Source organism: Haemorhous mexicanus, chromosome Z, assembly GCF_027477595.1.
Source record: "Haemorhous mexicanus isolate bHaeMex1 chromosome Z, bHaeMex1.pri, whole genome shotgun sequence".
NCBI lineage: Eukaryota > Metazoa > Chordata > Aves > Passeriformes > Fringillidae > Haemorhous > Haemorhous mexicanus.
The window spans coordinates 37,952,028-37,967,736 of record NC_082381.1 but is presented as its reverse complement, the minus strand read 5'-3'; the positions used below and the strand labels follow the sequence as shown (position 1 = coordinate 37,967,736).

Genomic DNA, 15,709 nt, shown 5'->3' with positions numbered 1-15,709 from the left:
GAGTTTGGACAGATGGGTTTCATTTCCCTATCAGCAAACACAGACGGTGAGTTTTCTTGATGCATTGCCACTTCAGATCTCCTCTACTGTTTGCTGCTGTCTTCCATCCCTCATCTTGTGCTGTGACCATTTCAAACGATTCTGTGTTTTCAAACAGTAGTCAGTACTGCAGGACCTTGACTCGCCGACAGAGGCTCGGCAGAGCTGTGTATAACACACGAACGCAAGCAGCCAAGAGGCAGAAGTGCACAAAGCCTTGGTGGAGGCTAGACGGCAGTGTTGGCACACGCTCCCAGGCACAGGCAAGCGGCTGCTCGGGGCTGGCGCAGCAGGCTCTAGCTGTGGAAACTCCGTTTACGGGAACCGCGCTTCCACCTCCCTTTTTTGTCATCTGAAGAAAAAATGGTTTAGCGCCTCTGAAACTTCAGCCTCAAGAACAATAACCACAATAGGGGTGCTCAGGGGGTAGGGAAGAGCAACAGCCAAAAAGGCTCAAGCGAAGCTCCCAAAACAGAAAGAATACACCATTGTCCTTAAATGTAAAAGGTGTTTTTCCCTTTAATTCAAATTTCTGCATGTCAGTAGAGGTCCAACTGAACAGTGACACACCACTAAGTGAGCTTGTCACTAAGAGGAAGTTACAGTTTTTGAAATGGCTCTTTACATTCAAATGAAAGAGAGGTGGTGAGCTCTGCCACAAACACTGGAAGAGACAAATGGTTAAAAAGATAAAGACCTTCAAAGACCATATGTTGCCCCAAGCAGCCGTTAATTGATTTTACTGCGGTTCAGTGAGTCTGGCTTGCTTTTAATGGTTCATTAGGCAAGTTGTTGCTGCAGCGATTTCTAATAATAATAATGTCATAATAATCTTTTAACTGGATACAGATGTGTGGCTATTCAGGATTGCTCTAAAAGAGATTTCTGGATTTGGTGGGATGGAAAAACATAGACAGTAAGTTCCTTTAGTTTCTTCCTCTGTGGCACACATCACACTTCAGAAGAGAAGGACAACAGTCACTCTAAGGAAGAGGCATTTTCTTCCACTCACTTTAAAATAATTGCAGCAACTAAGAGCACAACATGGCCAGCAGATAAAGACAGCATTTACTGTGTTCACACTACGTGTGTTACTGATTACAGCCATTAAGACAATATATTTTACTCAACAAACTATTTTTTGGCAGAGTGGTTTTCATAGTTCACCATTGCAAAGATATAAATGATATTTTGACCTTATCCTTGTGCTGATTCAAGTAGCAAAGTAATCAAAATTACAAAAATGATGAACTATAATTAAGACCATATATTGGTTTTTATCATGAACCAAAAGCTCAGTGGCAGCATTACAGCACAAAAAGAAAAAAAAAATTTAAACCCAAGCAAGTGAAATAATTTGCTGGTTATGCAGCTAGATAATCATATCTTTTTTCATCAGCTGCAGTCATCCTGCTGTCACTCTACATTGCTACAAAGGCTCTCAAATGCAGGAAAACACACTCTGAGTTCTCTGTTGACATTTTTCAGATGTAACTGTGGATGGACAATACATTTTGCAGCAGGTAAAAGTGCCCATTGCAAGAAGGAGAAATTTGTAGCACACTCTTCGTTTCAATTTCTTCCCCTTTTCCTTTCTTTAGAAGACTAAATCCAAAATCCATACAAATTACTCGCCTGACTTGGGGCAAATAATCCCATCAAAGTAAATAAAAGCACACAATTTAAAAAATCATGCTCCATGTAACATCTGCAGTAGGCTTCAGTTCCATGTCAGACATGAAGATTCCCACAAATGTGACAGTTGTTTCCAGTGATTTCAAGTTGACTATTCGCATACAAAAGCATGTGCTGAACTTCCATGTTCAGGACATAAAGCCAATTAATTCAGTTTTAGCTACACACAAGCACCAAACTAAAATCCTTGCAAGGTTGCTATTCATTAATTAGTACTTAGGTATCACTATGCGATATCTTTAAATCATAAATTCACATACTTGAAAAGGATCGATTTGATTTTTATTGATGCCTCAACACGTGATATCCATGAGGTGAAAAACTGCTACAAGGACTGTACAGGTGTTGGGAGCCCTGTCCCGGGGAGCCTTTGCCTGGCACACGCTCGGGCCACAGAAAGCTTCCACGCTCGGGCTGCGAGCGAGCGACCCCCCCTTGCTGCTGGGGCAGATGCCCGGGCGCCTGGCAAAAAATCTCTGGGAAATCGGGCTGTGGGAGGAGCCTCAGCACATCAGAGCAATTAACTGCGACGCGACCAATGCCATTTTCCTTTGGCTTTCTTGCAGGGATCGGGGACTCGTCCGGAGGGTCAGCTTGGCCCCCCTCGCCCCTGCCTCCCCGGCCGCACCTGTCCTGCCGGGCTCCGCCGCTTCCCGGGGCAGGACATCCCGTGCCGCCCGTGTGTCCCGGCGCTCCGGCGTTTCCCTGACGGAGCGGACGCCACCCGCCCCCAGCCCGCAGCGGCACCGCCGCCCCGCTCGGAAGCGGCGCCCGGCGCTGCCCGCGCTGCGCAGGCTCGCTCGGCGCTCCCGCTGCCGCTCCGTCGGCGCGGCTGAGCCTGAGCGGGCGCGCCGCGGCAGCGATCTGTCCCTGCCTGCTGCTCCTCTCTCCGTCTCTATTTTCCCTCTCTGCTCTCTTTTCTCTCCCACTTCGGTAGGAACACTTACCCTTCTTTATCAATAAGCAGTTCTCTGCCTTTGCGCTTTATTTTCGTCCGAGAAATCAATCAACAAGAGTCCTCCTCAACTCCCCTTTTACAACAGGACGGGACAGATGGGTTGAGATAAGCACAGTTTAATAGGTTAAGTGAAAGACACAGAAGCAAAGTGAATCAAGGCGGCAGCCAGGTGTTCAGCCATCTCCAGGAGAGCAGTGCCCCATCCTGTGTAAGGATGACTTGGGAAGACAAAAGCCAAGACACTGAACTTCCTACCCTTCCTTCTTCTTCCCCTAGATTTATATGCTAAGCATGGCACCATAAGGTATAGGACTGGGATATCCCTTGGATCATTTGGGGTCAGCTGTCCCAGCTGTGTCTCCTCACAATTCCTTGTGCCTTTCTCCTTTTCTCAGCGTCCTCACTGGTGGCATGGGTGAGGAGCAGCAAAGGCCTTGGCTCTGTGCAAGCCCTGCTCAGCCATAACAAAAATATTCCTGTGTTATCAACCCTGTGTTCATCAGAAATCCAAAACCCAGCCCTATACTGCCACTGTGAAGAAAGTGGACACTACCCAAGCCAAAACCAGCACACAGGCCATCTCCTTCTCCCGGTTCTTATATGCCTGCACAGATGATGACCAAGTTTTGCACATAACCTGAAGCCTTTTTAGAGGGGTGCCTCATCTGGTCTGAAGTGCTGTCTGACACTGGTATCTCTGCATGGATATGTCCCTGGCTCAAGGTGGGCTGCGAAGCTGTGCCTGCTGGCGTCCTCCCCACACAGCACCCTCCCAGCACAGGCTGCACCCAGGGGCTTTCTCTGCTGAGGAGAAGGGCCATAAAGGAGCTGATGCTGCATTACCCAGCGTCTGGCATCAGGCACAAAAGGTTGCTGGTGTCCAAAGGAGTATCTGAGGGATTAGTTTTGGATTATGGAATGCTCAGCCAGGGCTTGATTTGCTCTTTACCTTGTGCCAGATAGGGAATCCCTGTGGGGAGCAGACACTAGAACCAGTGTTTCTGTATGGGCCTAGGGTGTGGGCATATAAATTGTCATTTTCAGCATGAGCTCCTGACTGTGCAATAGCCAGAGAGACCAGTGGAGATGCAGCTACCCTTCTTCTCTTCCTCAGCTTTCCCACTCTCCTGTCTCAGTTTTCTTCATCACCCTGTCCCCTTCTCCTTCCTCCTTAGTGTCTGCATGACACTGATCCATATGGCTGTAACAGAATATCATTAACCTGCAGCACTACAGAATGCTGGTGCTCTCTTAAAAACCTGCCACTTTCTATTTTTACAGTCTCTGAAGTACAGGCACCTCAGACCAAGCTGAGGGGCTGACCTGCTGCTATGTACTGATCTTGGCTGCTGTATCCCTGCACAGGTTCTGCTGGTACTTCAGGGGTGGCTTGGACTCCAGGTTGTGTTTCTTCAGACTGTGGGCCCATTATGAAATAGTACAGTATCACAACTAAAAGGGTGGAAGTAAATGTGCACATTCAGTTTTCAGATATGGATATGTAAATGAGGATGCCTTTGAAACTTGAAGAAGAGAATGGGGTTTGCTCTGTTTCTATATTTCAAATTCTCTTCTTGCCCCACCCTCATCTATTTTTTGTCCTGCTTTCACAAGTGCTGCAAGAAATGAGCTAACTTGCCTTTAAAACACAACAAATACGGTGTGGAACAGCACAAGTGTGCTTGTGCTCTCCTTCCACCATACTGTAACTTCAACTTGTTCACATGGCTTTTTAAGCAAGAGTATGATAATAGTTTGTATCATTTGAAAAATAAGGACTCTCCATTTTTATCTCTCTCAATCTAGGTTGCATTTTCCTTATTTAGTGGCTGGATAAGTAAATATTCGCTGCATTTATTTCATGTGGTTGCTTTCTGCTCAATTATTATGTTATCTCTTTATGTAGTACTATGCCATGTAAATTTTGGTGGAGGGGGTATAGATTTTTACATTGCAGGCTGATTGCAAACCTTCTCAGTGTTTAGCAGCCTATTTTGCTGGCAGCCAGTTTAATCACGTGTCCATGGTGAAGGAAAGCACACGTGATTATATTTGTAAACTGCCTTTTTGTGAATACCAAGACAAGTTATTTTACCTCAGAACTAAAAAAAAAAAAAATCTTAAAACTGTGGAATCCAGATGGACACCTAACTTTCCTAACACCAGGAATGCTAAAATTGAATAAATTAAATAAAAAAAAAAATCAAACATTTAAACCTTCTCAAATCACCAAGTTTCATTTTAAAAGGCTTTTCAAATATCTAAAGCTCAAAGCATGCATCTTTGTGACTGAAAACCTTTGGTCGTTTTGCATGAGTTTTTAACTTTTAAACTCTGGAACAGAGGAACATAAGGCATAGTACCAGATTTTGACATTTTATATATTCTCTAGTGAAAGTTGCTTATGTAACTTAAATGTGCAGTTCATGCCTTGCAGCATCAGCCTGACTCTGAGAACTTGCCACGGTTACAGAGCATGCTGGCTCCCAAAACCAGGCTGTTCCATATTGGCTGTTTAGATGTCTAAAGTATATTTAATTACAAAAAGAAAAAAAAAGAAAATTAATTGAATGGTAAGTGGCTGCTTACCTGGGAATACACTGTGCTTGCAGAGAGCTACAGTTTGAGTAGGACCTCATAATTTGTTGCAATCTATTTCTTTCATGACCTGACCATTTATAGGCAAGTATTGAAAGGGCTTATTTTTTTTTTCTTTCTCCAGCTGCAACATAATGTTGTGGCATACAATAAAAGCAGCATTTCCACTGCATACAAGGAGCAAAGGAGGGAGCCCCAGAAGCCTTTCTGTGCTCAGGGCTCAGCTGTCATGGAAGCAAGACAGGATGTGAATTACCTTTGTTATTCTTTCCCTTATGGTCTCTACTCGACCTGGCTCATCCTCTTTATGAGAAGCTGCTGTTACAGTTGGATGTCACTTCAGTCCCTGTTCACAAGTGCTGGCTGTTTTTTTCCGAGATGTAAGGACAGATAATTTGGAGTAATTGGCTAAGGCTTCTAGTAAAACCACTGTGCCCTTAGTGTTTCTGTATAAGTTTCCAGATAAATTTTTCAGTGCAAGATTCTGCTATTGTCTTACACCAGTTCCTGCAGCCCTGGGTTGGAATGCTTTTTCTGATTGCATTCCACCAGGGAAAGGATGGGTTGTCTTCGTAGTGTTCACACCTGCCATGCATCTCTTTTTTCAAGGTTCCCTGTTTCTACACTCAGTGTTGTGTGCTCTGAATACATTGCAATGAAGGACCAGAGGCTGCCCAGGATCACAAAGCACCACCTTTGTAAGTTCTGAAATGCAACCAAAGGGTGTTACAGGGATTCTTGTAAGTACTGTCCTGCTAGCATCCTTCTCTGAGGAGGATGGAGTCACTTCTGGCTTTACTGCTCTTCTTTTGAGGCATTAGGTTTAGTCATGGTATGGACAGGCTGGAAGCTTAGACTTTGTGACTTAAGAGGACAATATGCAGAAAATCCTTGGAAGTTTAAAAGTTCTGTATATGTGTCTTATTTGTGAGTGTGGAAGGTTTTCAATGCTGTCCTTGACTATCTGTGAAAGCATGTGATATAATTTCTTCCCTTTATCAGTATTGTTGGTTTTGCTTTTTCCTGCACACCTTCTTGGTTTTGCACTTGGTTTCTGCTCCCAATGCAGCTTGCATCTGCTTTATACAACCTCTGATCACAGTCCAAAACTGCCTGCAGTCTTGAGCAGAGCCAAAAGCAAAGCACATCCTGGCCACAGAGCAATTGATATTGCTGCATGGACCATCTTTGAAATAGCAACCTTAGTTTCTCACTTTGACTAACAGCTTCTGTTTCAGGCCCTTTTGACCCAGTTTTCACATAGCTCGAGAACTCATTGCTCGCTTTACTTTGTGTCTGCAATATGGCTTACTCTGTTCAGAGATTTCCACTTGACCTTTCCTGTTTAACTTGCTTCTTTGCCATCAGCCAACCAAAGGGCAGGCGTTGAATTTGTTTAAGGTGTCAGGTTGCTAATGTGGGCACTGCTTGGCCAGTGGATGTGCAGCCCTGCAGGAGCATGAGGAATGACAGGAGGATGTACAGCTTGCTGGTAGAAGGCAGTGCATTTCAGAGCTTGAAGGCTTTGCATAGAAGAGCCTGTGCCAGGGAATATTGAATATTATTCCATGTTCAGAAATAAAAGTCTGAAGATCATACTGAATTTCTTTCTATCTTCCCTTCCAATTGTTATCCAGAGAACTCCTCAAGAGGAGCATGCAATTTTGAAAATATTCAGTCCCTTTGGTAAGTGACTGCATGGTGTACATATTTGGTCTTTTTGATTATGATGCCAGTTTAGACTGTATATTTAGACTCCTTTCATGTCCAGAAGACTGAGTCTATGTTTTTGCTTGGACAATAATAATTAATTTTCTTTTAAAACAAATTTTATTTTATTTTTTTGCCTTAGAACATGCTTATTTTATGAAGTAAAGTTCTCACTGGACTGTGAGAACTGGGTGGCTTAAAGAAGTGGCTGTGGAAGCTAAACCTTTGCTTTCTGAGTTTCTGACTCAATTCCCATTCACGTATCAGTGAGCAGTGCTGCCATCTGAAAGCTGCCTGCAGGTCACATCAAGATGACATGTTTGCTTAAGACCAGTCCTTGAGAATACAGGGTCTCAAGGATAAAGAAAAATAAAAAGAGAAATAAAGAAAAAAAAAAGAGAAAGACCCTCAAATCTTTACTGAAAGTTGGGACCCTGTGGGCACCCTTTGGCTAAGAGCCAAGAACAGAGGCAAGAGATGCACACAGAGAGAGCATCTGCTTGCAAAAACTCCTTATCTCACTGAGTAAACTCAGCCTGTCCTTCACAGGTCAGGATGTGACTCATGCTCCAAGGTGCTTTGCAGCAGGGATGACCTCACTTGCCAAATGGTAATCCTAAACTGTGGGAGGTACTAGGTGCTTTCTGTTAGCTGAGAGTTTGCAGAAAATAGCAATTTTTCTCCAAAAGCCAGCACCAGTAAGCTGCCGACAGATGCGTCTCCCGACTCCAAATGCCCCATCTGCCTGGACAGATTTGACAACGTTGCCTATCTAGATCGCTGCTTGCACAGGTTCTGCTTCCGCTGCGTCCAGGAATGGTCAAAAAACAAAGCAGAATGCCCGCTCTGCAAGCAGCCCTTTTTTTCCATTTTCCATACGATTCGCGCCGAAGATGACTTCAAGGAGTACATCCTGAGCCCTTTAGAAACAAGCTCTTTTGCCAGCCCCGATGGCCGGAGGTTTCGTTACCGCACTACCCTAACGAGGGAACGCCGCACGCGCAGCTCCCCTTCCCGAAGGATGCTGTCCCCGCCGGATAACGGGATGTTGTTTGAAGGGCTGTCAAGCGAGCCGGCGCGACACAGACACAGAGAGATTCAGCAGATGCTCAGGAGGCTGGCCTCGAGGAGGAAGGCCAGCGCGGAGGGCAGGTCTCTGCGTCAGATTCAGGAGGAGGACATGATCACCTTCCGCAGGGCTCTGTACCGCACCGGCGTGCGCATCCGCAGCATTCAGGACGGCGGGCGATACCGAGAGATCTCGGCGGAGTTCTTCCGCCGCAACCCTGCTTGCCTTCACCGCTTGGTTCCTTGGCTGAAGCGAGAACTCACAGTCCTGTTCGGTGCCCACGGGTCTCTGATCAATATTGTGCAGCACATAATCATGAGCAACGTAACTAGGTACGATCTGGAAAGCCAGGCCTTTGCTGACGATCTAAAGCCATTTTTGCTGAATCGGACAGAACACTTCCTGCACGAATTCATCAGTTTTGCTCGTTGTCCTTTTAACTTGGAAGCGTACGATCAACACGCCAATTATGACTGTCCTGCACCATCGTACGAGGAGGGAAGCCACTCAGACTCATCAATTATTACAATATCTCCGGATGTGGCGTACCCGCAAGGGCCAGATAATAGTTTGTCTGTGCCCGGTCTTGGTCAGGCCCCGTGGGACGATGAAACTCCGGGGCCTTCCTATTCCATTTCAGAAGAGGTTCGTGCAACCATAGCTTCTCCTCTGGAGTCATCAGAAAGTTCTGACGAGGACTCTGCTCCAGGGAGCCGGAGAGCCAAGCTGCCGACTGAGTTACAGGCTAATGCTGACTCCAACGACAGTGGCTCTTCCTCAGACAATTGTGTCATCGTTGGGTACGTTAAGCCGTTAGCTGAGAGGACGCCAGAAGTGGTTGAGCTGTCCTCTGACTCTGAGGAGTCCATCAAGGAAGAGAAAAGGGAAGATGTCAAGAAACAGCAACCGGTCCAGTGTCCCAGCTGGAGTGACAGTGAACCAAGCAGGAGCTTCTCACCACATTCCCCAACATATAGGGAGGATGTAGGAGATTGGACAAGGTAGATACAGTGTCATTAATTGACCATGTAAGCTGGACTTTAGAGCTTAACTTTATAGCTTGCCTGTCATCAGAATGTTGCCAATTTCATACCTTGATTTCAAGTCACTAAAAAGCTGCATATGCCTGCCAGGAGATAATAAGATTGGAATGACCGGGCTGGGCAGCACAGGAAAAATATTCAGAAATGCCTGAATTCCAGGAAACAGGAACTCCTCTGTGAAAATGTCTTTTCAATCAATCGTAATTACAGCTGTCCACTGATAACCTCAGGGCTGGGATGAGACATTAGATTAATGCCATCAAGTGTGCTGGACTTCACAGCCAGACTGATTTAATGAGTTGCCTCAAAAGGTGTTATAACGGATGTGAGTTAATCTCCTCACTGCATGACTGGATCTCATTGTTCCAAATCAAGTTCCTTAGTCTGGCAGACAGTGCAGCCTGGAACATCAGCTTAGCAAGAAGGGCTAAGCCATTGGAAAGCATCTTTTCTAAAGGTAGAGGTAAAAAATGCTGCTTAAAAACTATTTTATTAATTCTTTGATTGATGAGGACAATAGGGGATACTGCCCAGTGTTCAGGACAAACACAATCAAGGTTTTTTACAGTATTGATCTTCTCTGGAGAGCAGAAAACCCTACCTCACATGAAGTTTGCCTATTTCCTCACTCCTGTGTCCTCCTCACACATTTTATTTAGATACATGCAATACAACAGATCCATACTTCACATGCCAGCTTTCCTTTATGAATGGTCAGTGGCAAATGCAGTTCACTCCCAGATAAGCATTCCTGACATTTCCGTCTTATGTTAGCTCTGTTATGACTCAGGAAAAGCCAACATGAAACTTCTCATGTGCACTGGAAGATTTGGGAGTGGAGTGATCCTTAGTCAGTGTTGGGAAAGAAAGGTATGAGATGAGACTTAAAAGCTAACAAAATGCCTTTCTGTTCGACTTACAGTCCTCCTGTAGCATCAGAAGGCCCTGATGAAAGGGAAAAATAAATCAAGGGTGTTGGTTTTTGCACTGTCAATTGAGACTTTGTCCAGGAATTGGAACATATTTGATAATACACACTTTTGTAGATGGTTGAAGTGTGTTGAATTATATTGGGCTTTGTTAATGGTAAAAATTATGTTCTTCATCTTTTCTTACCTTGTTCTCACTGAAAGTAATTGTGAACTTTATCACTGAAGCTCAGCTGATAATTTTGAAGCATTTAGACAGCTTTGTTTTGAGTTGTTATTTTCAATGTCAGTAGAAGGATATAAAGTATGTGACTGATGCATACTAAGGCACCAGAAACAAGTCAAGAAGGCCAGCTGTAGAGATAACTTCCTGGTTATACTTCATATTCCACATGGCTTTCAGAAAATCAAAAGGCTTTAGACATGAATGGTAAAAATGTCTCACTCCATGCACAGGTTAATTCCATGTTGTTCTCTTTGTTCTGTTTAATTAAATCTGTAGTTTAGCATTAGTCAGATTAGTTTTGCACATTTTTGAAGCCATGGAAAGATGAAGAGCATCAGGAAGATGAGATGTTCAGGAGAACCTCACTGGTTTTGAGCATGCATCATCTCTGTGGCATCTCTCTGTTACATACCCCTTATGAAAAATCCATTAATTCAGGTTACTTTTTTGATAAAAGCTTTTGCTTCAGAAGACAAAACGTCTGCTCTGAGTCTATGCAAGAAATCTGTCACCTTTGCCTGTCAGAAACAGCTTGTGTATGTGGCAAAAGGCTGGGCACCTTCAGGGAGAAAAAAACCAGATAATGTCCCAAATTCAGGCAGTGGTTACATAAATTTTTCCACCTTAAACTGCTTAAGCTGATGTCACTTGATGCATTTTGGAGTTAGTGTTGCTCTGGCATAGCAAAACACCTTGCAGCTCCTACCCTTTGATGTTTGTACTTTCACGCAGGCAATAAGTGCGTTGCTGTTTTATGCCTGATTCACATTTTTAAGGCACTCAGAAGAAATTTGAGAACAGAGCATAGAGTAACAATTCATTGATGAGTCTGGCCCATGGAAGAATCCAAGACACCAATCTTTCAGCAGAAACTAGATGGCCTAGGATGAAAACCAATTGGTCAATAGTTGGCCAATTTAAGCTAGATATCTAGTTCTTGGATGGCTGTTAAGATACAATATCTATCTAGGTTGAACTAGATATCTAATTCAAAATATCCATGCAGGCATGACAAGATAATGAAATCCTTAAAATAATAACAGATTTGCAAATATGTAATATAAAATAGGTGTTGTCACCTGGCTTTTAATTGTGTGTTAGTTCTTTATGCTGCTGAAAGCCTCATTCAAGGCTTTTAATTTTAAGCATTAAAGCACCATTTTTACACTGTAGAGTGAGACTGCTGCCTCTGTCTTTCTTAACTTGCAGTTCAAAACTTTTACTTTACTATATTCAAAGGAAGATTGTGTGAACTTAGCAAAAACCTGACTTCAGTTTGAGTTTTTCATTTTCAACTTGTTGCAAGTTGTGCTTGAACTTATTATAAATGTAGCAAAAGAAGAAACAGGCTTTTTTCTACTTTTTTTTTTCAAAGGCATGACTTTGTGTCTGCTGAGCTAATTGTGTCAGGAAAGAGAGTCAAACTTTAGTTTGGTGGGTATGGTCTTGTTTTCTAAAGGGCAAGTGGTTTTAGAAGTCTCTACTTTGCATTTTGTCCCCTGGGAGGGATGAGGGGGTGTGCCTGATCTGACAGCTCTCTACATTCACATGCATGCCATCAATCTATTATTTTTTTTCATTTAGGCTTTTCACACAACATAGCAGGGAAAGAAGCATTTCTTTTAGTGAAAAATATGACTGTGAAAATGTAAATTATCAGCAGGCTGCAGGCACAGCTTCCTGTCTTCTAAAAGAAATAGTAACTCAGTTTTACATGGCAACTGATATTGCCCACTTAATTCAGCACAGAAGTTTTATACAGATTTTTAAAGCATCACTTACAGTTTCATTATCTAACTTAAATAGCAAAACCCAACATAGATGAGTTATGCTTGACCCTGAGGAAGCAATAAAAGAACACATGCTTATTAATTAGAATCCTACTAAGCTATTTTTACAATTCCAAAAGTAGAAGTATGTGCTCTTCAAAATGAGCTCTTTTCCCAGAAGCTGTTTAGAGCTGTGGCTGAAAAAGATAAATTGGCCAACAGCAGGCAGAAGCATGAGCGAAGTAGTTCTGAGATGTAGTTATGTTTCTTTCTTCCTCATGGGTAAAAGCTTCCTAATTAAGAAAAATTGATAGTGGTATTGACTTACTCAGAGACTATCTGTGGGTGAATCTTGCACAGAAAACACAGCCAGTTTATTCTAGTCTACCTGTCTGAAGAAAGCATGGTTTTCTGAGCTTTTAATATTTCAAGAAATTGCAAATTATCTTTACTACCCATTCAAATGGAAAGTTAGTGGTTTGAGATACAACCACTTTATAAAGCATATTAAATTACGTATTTGTACACAGACTTTGTCCTAATACATATTAATAAATCCCATTATATTTGTAATAGTAATGAAAATTGTTTCTGAATTTGTAAGTTGGTTCTACTGTATATTGTAAAAAATCCAAAACCAAAATTTCTTATGCAAGTTTCGTTGGTTGTTGTTTGGTTTTGCACTGGATTTTTTTTTTTTTTTTTTGCCTGAAGTCAAAATTAATGGACCACTCAGAATGAAACAAGCTGTCAGGAAAAATACAAATCAATCATCTATGAGTTGCTGATGTCCCCAAGTGGTCACTTGTACTGGACAGACTAAGGTGGATGGGAAAAATACCCCCTTCTGCTGACTTGCTTCATCTTGAGGAGGGCAGTTTGCCATTGCCTGCCCAGTGAAACTGTCTCCCTTCCTATCCTACCCTTCAGAGCAGGGTTGTTCACTGTCCCTCTTGCTCAGATTTTTAAATATCAGGCTCATTGTCTTTTAATCTGGGACATCACACTGTGACACCATAGGTTTTATTTTCTGTTAATCTCTACAGTTCTCCATTGTCATCTATTTGCAGCCCATATTTCCCATCACAGCTGTGGCTGTGTTTCAGTACAGTTTCAGAAGTCTTTAATAGAAATTATATGTTAGCTGTGTTTTAAAAGCCTCTTTAAAACCCTGTCTGGCTTGGGAGATGCTGTGTCATCACAGGAGGACTGTGGTCAATCAGTAGCTCTCAGCTTGCCTGTGAGCACAGACAACTTACTTACCAGTTCATCTCCTCAGCCTCTACTCAGGGAAACAGTCATGACTGCATTTCCCTTCACTTGTTTTTACAGCCGTTCACATAAGACCATAAACTCCATGGAGTGTTTGCTATTTTTTGCACTCCCACAAAAATTTGGCTATCTCAGTGTTACACTTACAGATGGCTCTAACAGCAGTTCTATCAGACCTCTTTGAAACCTGAGATCAACCCTAATGAAATGCAGTTATTTGAGGAGGGGTTTATTGCTGACACTTTTGTCACTAGGCTAAATCCTCCGTTCTTTTCTGATGGAAACCCTTCTTGTTGCAGTAAATAAGACTAAGGCCTGATGTTGCATTGCCTTAAGCCAGGGATATTAGCTTAATTGACTACATTTTGAATTGTCTGTTTTGAACAGGTTACTCCTCATAGGTGCCATCTACCCAGGAATGGAAACAAAGGAGAGAAATGTTAGCATTGCTTAGTTTAGTTCTCTTGAGGTGTAACACCCAAACAGTGTCTCTGTGGAGAAGACAGGCCAGCTTTACCAAGGCAGGGGTTGTTCATTTGAAGTCATGGGCTTTCTTCTCGTAACGGGTGATGAGATGATAATGAGCTAACACATTCAGCTGCAAATTTCAGGTAAAATGTAGTCCACAGGCCTTTGGAATGCAAATAATATAAAAATCCAGTTGGAAGCGGATTACCTACCGCTAGGGAGAGATCAGCTGAACTCTGCATACTGTCAAGACCTTGGCATTCCCCTTTGTGTACCATACAGTAAATTAGAATATGAGCCCTTCTTGAAGACATACGGTACCTGGGTAACTATCATCCCTATTGTCCAATTCTGTTGATTGACTTCTCGGACGAAAATAAAGCACAAAGGCAGCAGTATTATATCTGAGAACTGTTTACTGTTAAAGAAGGGTAAGTGTTCCTACCGAAGTGGGAGAGAAAAGAGAGACGGAGAGAGGAGCAGCAGGCAGGGACAGATCGCCGCCGCGGCGCGCCCGCTCAGGCTCAGCCGCGCCGACGGAGCGGCAGCGGGAGCGCCGAGCGAGCCTGCGCAGCGCGGGCAGCGCCGGGCGCCGCTTCCGAGCGGGGCTGCGGCGAGTGTAGGTATGGGTGTGTGGGTGTGTGTGTGTGGGTGTGTGGGGCCGTGGGCCGGCAAGGCGGGCCACACGGCGGCGGTGCCGCTGCGGGCTGGGGGCGGGCGGCGTCCGCTCCGTCAGGGAAACGCCGGAGCGCCGGGACACACGGGCGGCACGGGATGTCCTGCCCCGGGAAGCGGCGGAGCCCGGCAGGACAGGTGCGGCCGGGGAGGCAGGGGCGAGCTGACCCTCCGGGCGAGCCCGCGATCCCTGCAAGAAAGCCAAAGGAAAATGGCATTGGTCGCGTCGCAGTTAATGGCTCTCATGTGCTGAGGCTCCTCCCACAGCCCGATTTCCCAGGGATTTTTTGCCAGGCGCCCGGGCATCTGCCCCAGCAGCAAGGGGGGGTCGCTCGCAGCCCGAGCGTGGAAGCTTTCTGTGGCCCGAGCGGGTGCCAGGCAAAGGCTCCCCGGGACAGGGCTCCCAACACCTGTACAGTCCTTGTAGCAGTTTTTCACCTCATGGATATCACGTGTTGAGGCATCAATAAAAATCAAATCGATCCCTCTCACCATGGTTTTTTTTTTCACTCTTACCCTTCCCAGTCTCTTCCCCATCTCACTTCATAGAATGTCAATTTGCCCAATTACACATGTGAAGTGAAACCTGCTTTCCTAATCCTTTAACTTGCTCTCTACGCTCCATGTCACATCTTGGAAGCTAACAGGCTTGGAAGAAACAAAGTTTCAGGGATGACAGCCTTTCTCCAGGAAGGATGTGTACTGAATGTGTTCATCTGCAGATTGAGCTCAGATGAAATGTGAGCTAGATGACTCTTGGTAGCACATGCAGTAAAGGCAGGCACATGCCACCTCCCTGCTGCAGCCTTTACCCAGGACTTCATGTCATGGTCAGAGGATGCCAGTGTCACAATCGGAAGAGGGGTCTGGTGCGATGACAGCTACCCCTGACAGCCACGCAGGAAGGAAGCTGCAAATTGGCACAGAGTGAAACCTTGACGGACACCAGAGACAGACTGACGTATGACGCCCGTCACTGATCAACCTCCTTGCCAGAGCTACTCCACCTGCCAACACTAGTCTGACCCAGAAGCTGCCAGCTGAAATTCTACCCCGCAAGCAATGCAAGCTGAACTGAGCCCCGTGTGGGCTGAAAGGTAAATGCATGCGCAAGTACAGATGAGACGGAAGTGTGGATTATCCCATCTCACAGCAACTCCACAAAAGATTGGTCCCATTGTATCTTGCAGACCTGGATGCATACGCTGAGAGTTGACACAACTGAAAATTCTACAGCATGTCCAAAAGGATCCCTGAA

The 15,709-nt window shown here is 44.5% G+C and overlaps 1 protein-coding gene across 1 annotated transcript; it reads left to right on the top strand.

The window, feature by feature from the left end:
* The first annotated feature begins 3,399 nt into the window (after positions 1-3,399).
* Positions 3,400-9,089, top strand: LOC132322484 (E3 ubiquitin-protein ligase Topors-like). Its single transcript, XM_059836972.1, has 2 exons — positions 3,400-3,415; positions 7,657-9,089. Exons 1-2 carry the CDS (start codon positions 3,400-3,402, stop codon positions 9,072-9,074), a joined length of 1,434 nt encoding a protein of 477 aa, XP_059692955.1. The 3' UTR covers positions 9,075-9,089.
* Positions 9,090-15,709: the final 6,620 nt, after the last annotated feature.